The 6593-nt window shown below is 44.2% G+C and overlaps 1 protein-coding gene across 2 annotated transcripts in view; it reads right to left on the minus strand.

Annotated features, from left to right (window-relative positions):
• Positions 1 to 6219, minus strand: part of LRRC20 (leucine rich repeat containing 20) — a 223973-nt gene extending 217754 nt beyond the window's left edge. Inside the window, exon 1 of one of the 2 annotated variants that reach the window (XM_019507804.1) lies at positions 6062 to 6219. In XM_019507804.1, coding sequence (XP_019363349.1) covers positions 6062 to 6143 — 82 coding nt within the window. In that variant the 5' untranslated portion in view covers positions 6144 to 6219. The remainder of the gene's footprint in view (positions 1 to 6061) is intronic. The other variant, XM_019507803.1, reaches the window with a different exon arrangement.
• Between the last annotated feature and the right edge of the window lie 374 nt (positions 6220 to 6593).

Genomic DNA, 6593 nt, shown 5'->3' on the forward strand with positions numbered 1-6593 from the left:
ACTGCCTAAATCCCACTGAAGCTTAAATTAAGCCATGGTGCTGGATTCTTCTTCTTATAACTGTACATATAAGGCATATTAGACTGCATTTACTGAACATAGTTTGCATCTCTACCAACACACTTTTTAGCTCTTGTTCCCCACTTCAGCAACTTCACTTGTACTAGAAGCTTTTGTACAGACAGGACTCAGGTGATTTTACCACTACAGTCCCTAACCCTACAAAGGCAAATAATATGTGCAAAATCAGCGCCTTTCTGACAGAACTAATGGAACAGCCTGTTTCTTTTACTCTTGTTTTTTTCATCAGTATCAAAACCAATTAGTATTCATACTTCCCAAGAAACCTATAATGGAATAACTACATTAAAATACAGTGTGAAGCAATGCGAGGAAAGTTTGACAGGGATTAAAAAATGAAGGAATATTAACAGCAACTTTTTAAATGAAAGAATTGTGGTCTAAGAAGACACATAACAATCAGGAGTGATAAGGCTGCATTAGAACCCAGTCTGAGAATATCCTCATTCATTTTTCCCCTCTATAAAAGGAGGTGGTGGGGGTGGGGGTGACAAGAATGATGCAATCCAGAACCATTTTGGTTTATCCATTGTTTAGTAGTAATAAAACTGTGCCACCTGCTGGACTTCTATCCAAACTGAATACAGTATATTACAGAATTGATTAACATCAACATTTCTATCTTGTCTTTTCGTTTTATATCAGGGGTGTCAAACTCTTCTGGCCCTGTAGATAAGTGATGCAAGGATGGTCCTTGAGACAGATGAATGGCATGTGGCTGGCCCCATAGGCCAGACTGGGCCCGTGAACCGGCTCCTACCCCACATACCAGAACCAGTGCACATGGTGTTTGCTCCAGCTAGCCTGGAACTGCATAGTACATGGTATCTGTGGAGGGGTGGTCCAAGTCACATAATGCATGTGGTGCCCACTCCAACTAGTCTAGGATCCCCACTCCCTGTCCTGGAGCAGCCACGGTGGGCACCTGCTATCTGTAGTGCAGGTCCTGGAGCAGCCAGGGTGGGCACCACATATCGTACATATCACAGACTGGCTGGGGTAGGTGCAGTGTGCAATGTACATTCTGGGTCCTGCATACAAGGCCAGTCCAGTGTATATCACATGTGGTGTGAGAGTCAACTCTGTACCAAATCACAGCATCAGGGTTTGGATGATGGGGCTCCATGGACTGGGCTGTATCTTTGACACCCCGGATTTATATTATTTCACTACGTACTCAGCTCCAAGAAGTAGCTTCTCATACCCATTTTCCTCTTATGGGCCCCTGAAAGGGGATACATTACAGGAGAGTATCCACTGTTGGACATCTCCTTATATTTGAATTCACCTATAATTTTTGACTTAGCGACAATCTACAAAAGAAAAATGTAGAAATCTGCTCCCTTTTTGTTTCTCTAGGATGTAAAGAGAGTGTTTTTGGTTGGCTGACTTTTTATAAGACAGAGAAGCGTTTTCTTATTTATTTAAAATGTTGAAAACTGAAATTCTGTCCAGTCTAGAAGAGTTTACAATGGCTACAGAATTAGTTAAATTATGACATCATAAGAGGAAAGCAGCTAAGTAGCTGAGGACAGGTGGAATTACATGCATTTTGTTAATACCTATTATACTTCAATGACTGATTTACATTTTGGAGAAAAGGCCTCAACAGGACATGAGAAAAATAAAGTATATGCCTAAACGTTTTCAGGATACAGTCTCAGAGTTGCTTTTGTACACACATTTATTCAAAGACTCTTAAAAATGAAAAAGTACTAGCATTTAATTCACATCATACTTCTGTATTTTTTAAAAATGCCCACAAAACCATAAATTTTAAAGCCAGGAAAGGGAGCATTATGATCATCTAGGGGTTCAACCTTTTTGGCAGGCTTGCCGCAAATTATTTCCATGCCTTTCCCAAGTGCCACACCAAGCCCCTTCCCCTGCCTGATGTGCTGCTCCCAGCCCCATGTTCCCCATCTGATCTGCTGCTCTGCTTTTTGCCCCCTGTGGCAGGACAGTAGGGGTTGTTACTACGCTGAGCCACCCATCTCACTGTGCCCAGCCAAAAAGCACACTTTGGGTGCTTCCCCAGGGGCGCCTACTTCTAGCCCTCCCCCTTCCTGGGGCACACCCGCAAGCCTGTGGTAATGCTGCTGCCACCCAGGCCTTGGTCTCCATTAGGGCTCTGTGCCACCTGGGGTACACAGACCCTGCTGACCTGGGGGGTTGCTTTGCCCACAAGTAATATTTCTGGGTGCTTCTTACAGCTTGAAGCCTCCCAGGGTAATCTTAGGTGTGTCTGAGGTAGTTAATAAACAGCCAAGCTCTTCTGGGAGCAAAAAAGCATCTCACACATACATCCCAATTTCTGGTTAGATTCCAAGTTTTTACTTACATATCAGCTTAGCTACCTGAGGTACAATGCTTGTCCGTGTTTCAAGATGCCTGCTTGAAGACGGAGTACCCCCAAAACCAGGTGACCTGACCTTTAGATAACTTTTCTGAACTCATCACCTGGTTCCAATCAGAAACAAGCCTTATTTGAAGCAGACCAATCCTTTTAAAAGTCATCAGCATCCCCAGGTGGAGGGCCCAGGGCCCTACAGGCATCCTGGCAGGAACCCAGGACAAAGGACCTGGACACAGGAAGGTGGGATGGGAGGAGGTCCTCTCCAGCCCAGTTGCCCAGGTAACTATAATGACCTAACAACACACAGTTAGAAAGCAGCAGGGGGTGAGCAGACTGTCCCACTGAGGGCAGGGAGAGATACCTTCAACCCCTTACTGTGTGATCACCACCTGATCTCTTCCTCTGCTTTCTGCCCTATTGGCTGCCGTGCTGCTTTGTGCCCTCCCTGATCTGCTGGATGCCACACACAGAGGCTGTCCATGCCACTTGTGGGCATGCGACTCCTCCTCTAGAAAAAACACATTTTCACCCAACAATTCCTGAATCAGCCCTAAAACATTTGACCAAGCTACAACATATATTTAGAATAGCCAGTCTAGGCTGAAAGGGGCCGTTTCCCCATCAAGTGACTGAGAATCTACCACCTCCCTAACTAAGCCATTCCAGCACTTTGTCGAGTCGTAGAAAAAAGGGCTGGAAGGGACCTCAGGAGGTCATCTAATCCAACCCTATGCTCAAACCTAAACGTGTCTAAACCATCTCAGCCAAGCATGTCTACCATGCACTTAAAACTTCTACTGATGGATATTATCTAGAGAGGCTGTGGAATCTCACTGTTAAAATTTGCTGTTTGGTTTGGGTCTGCATTTGTCAAGATACAGACATTGTGTCTTGTTATTCCTTTGTCTGCTGGACTAAAGAACAATCTGTCTGTTATCAGAAATCTTCCACTATAATAGGGACCCAACCTTTGTAACTAAGAATGGTGCCAAGCATCAGTTTGAAAGTCCAGAGCTCCAAAGGTACACAACTAGCAGCTAAATAGGTAATGACTGCAGCAGAACTGAGCACCTTGCTGGTGTGGTCAAAAGAAAACCCCTGCCACTGCTGAGAGAGAGGCAGGGGTGACCAAAAGGGGAAGTAGTAAAGGACCACATACACCTGGCTCCTGGGATGGAACCTCAAACTGGTCCTTGTAAGCTCAGAAAAGGGACTCTGTAGATGCTGCAGAGAAGGAAGATCTGCAGGGAATCTCACAGAAAAGCAAAGTGATTTCTATTTCATGTTTATTTAAGCTGCTGTTTAGGCCAGGAGGCATGGGAGTGGTTGAAAGGGAGCTGGGAGGCCACTGAAGATGCCCAGTGAATAGGCGTGGATTATGTTACTGACTTTGAGAGAGGGCTGCCAGAGGCCCAAGACATTGACAGTGGTCTGCCACAGGCCCAGAAGCTTGGGATGCTGGGCAGAGTGAGGCACCTACACACCCACTCTGTTTTTTGGAGACAGCTTTTTAAATGCGTGCCAATTTACCACCAAGGTGTGGCAGGTAAGGACAGGGTAACATCCCAGAAAAGCAGAATGAGAGATAGGACCAGTGTGGCTACAAAAAGGGGACAGGTCCTGTTATACCAGCCATGTAGGTACTCTGCATTGACTGATTTGCCTGTTAATTTTTTTTCCTGGAAAAACTAAATAAATAGAACTTCTTTATACATCATATACATATTCAAATAAACTAACATTATAAAAGTGTTGAATGGATTGCTAAGTCCATCCATTCCAAGACACCATGAATTTAGCTAATTTCCTTCACAGACACTTGGCTAGGATGGTGTAGTCAGGGATGAATCTGCCTAGAGCAGGTGGCTGGACTAAACCTCATGAGTTCCTTTCCAGCCCTACTTTCTTATGATCTTGTAAGAACTGATCAGCCACCATCACTTCAAACAACTTCTAATTATTGTTCAACACATACTGTTGAACCTGTTATATTTTTAAGAGATGCTACAGACAGAGTGAGCTAACATTTTTGCTGAAATGTAGTCATTTGCATCTAAAAACATTTATTGGATGGAATTTAAACTCATCAGCTCCAAGTCCACCACCACTCATGCAAAATGGATTTTGCTTTCAGTGTACCTCATGCCCGTTAGGATTGCCAGTATGCAGTCCTTATCTAGGCAAGTCTATATGACTACAGTGAACACAACTACATGAGAGTCCTTAACGCGCAGTGGACTGTTCTATACCACATTACTGCATCACAGCAAAAACCATGCTAATGTGCAGTTGAAGTAGCCTAGTACGCATTAAGCATCACAAAAAAGTTCTCCTTGCTACTGCACATTACAGCAGCTACTGTACCTTTATCTAGCACCTCATATTATATTTTATGTGCAGTAGCAAAGGTGCGTTAATGAACATGTAAATACGCCCAGTATTGCCAATGCTGCACATTCATAAATTGTGAATCAAGCCCCCAAAATCATCAGATCCTTTAAAAATATTCTTGTCATTTTAAGCCAAAATGAAGGCAACCAGAGAGGCCACTAACTTATGCTCTACCACAATTCCTTCTGAAGTCACCAATTAGAAGAGCAAGGGGACATTGTGGACTGGCCATGTTTCCCCACCCCACTAGCATACCGGGTGGCTATGGGATAGAAAGAAAGCCAGCATAAGGCCACTGGCTCTGTGTTGTGTGAACCCCCTCCTATGACAAATTCAGTCAAGGCTGTTTCTGTCCTCTTTTCTTCTTTACACCACACCTGAGCACTGCAGTCACAGTCTAACTTGGTGCTTACAGGAGGGTCTAGTGTTTTCAGAGAGAATACTACTCCCATCCCCTGTGAAGGAGCTCGGTGCATAGTACTGACAAGGCAACTAATTATTCCAGATATTCCAGAACAATCCTGAACTTCAAGGCTGTCTCTGAAAACTCCTGAAAATTAGACATTCCTCCCAGACTTGAAAAACTGGTCCGACTGGTGTCAGGAAGCATCCTGGTCAGTTAGCAAACTGTGAGATTGCCCCAAAATTCACTATCCTCAGTCATTTTCAAAGCTGCAAGCAGCCCTCTGTGGCACTTCAAAGGCCATATCCCAGACTTTGTTTCTGAAAGTTACTCTCACTTTTAAGCAGTGAACATTTCAGAATAGGGGTAGAAAAGGCTGCAGTCTCTACTCTACTCCAAATAAGTGCCACAGAAGGACTAGTTTACCAGAGAGCTAACCAACCTGGCAACAACAAGCGTACTTCAAAACAAAGTTCAAAATGCACACTAAAAGTTGAATTTTGGCATAATACAATACTGTTCCACAGAGTTGATTAACACTATCTTTAGGACTGTGAATATGTCCTTCTGACACAATCACCATGCTACTATGCACGTGCCAATGTTAAACAAAGGCAGCCACATAGATGGGGAGGGAGAGAAGGAAACTAACATTTTCAACAATGTAAAAGGAACAAATTGGCAAAAAAACAGTCTTCATCCATCACTGATAACATCCTACCAAGTGAACAAGTCCAAGACAACAGAAACAGTACTAGCGTTTCCTTTTAAAAGGACCCATAATAAATGACCTACTCAAATAAACAAACAAAGTCAAAGTCTTAACTTACCTAGGGAGTCTGTTTTATTTTCTACCGTTTCATTCACCTTTCTTGCAACTCTGGCTACAGCTTCTCCCATTCTTTTCTGCATGCAGACGACCTGTCCCAAACGGGAAGCTCTTCCACAGGAGAAACTGTGACTGAAGAGATAAGAACAGTAAGGTTCCAGTATTCTAACAGTTCACAAAAAGTAAATGCCAAGACAAGTGCTCCCAAAATTTGAGAAAGTAGTAAGATACTTACTTTAAAAGAATGAGGGCTCCCAACTGATAAAGCAGAAGCTAGGTTAGTAGTATATAGGTTCTCTGCCCTTCAATGCAAATGTGACAGGTGGGCAGGACTACCGGTCCTTGGCCACGCCCCCTTCCCCCCGTATGGTGTGCGACTTCACCAGCCCCACCCCTAGCCCGTCACATGATGCATGACATCACCAGCCCCGCCCCCTGAACCAGTCACATGGTATGTGACATCAGCAACTCCGCCCCCACCTCCAGTCACGTGGTGTGTTACATCAGCAACTCCGCCCCCACCTCCAGTCACG

This window comes from Gavialis gangeticus, unplaced genomic scaffold (assembly GCF_001723915.1).
Source record: "Gavialis gangeticus isolate Ggan-Ray unplaced genomic scaffold, GavGan_comp1, whole genome shotgun sequence".
Taxonomy (NCBI): Eukaryota; Metazoa; Chordata; order Crocodylia; family Gavialidae; genus Gavialis; species Gavialis gangeticus.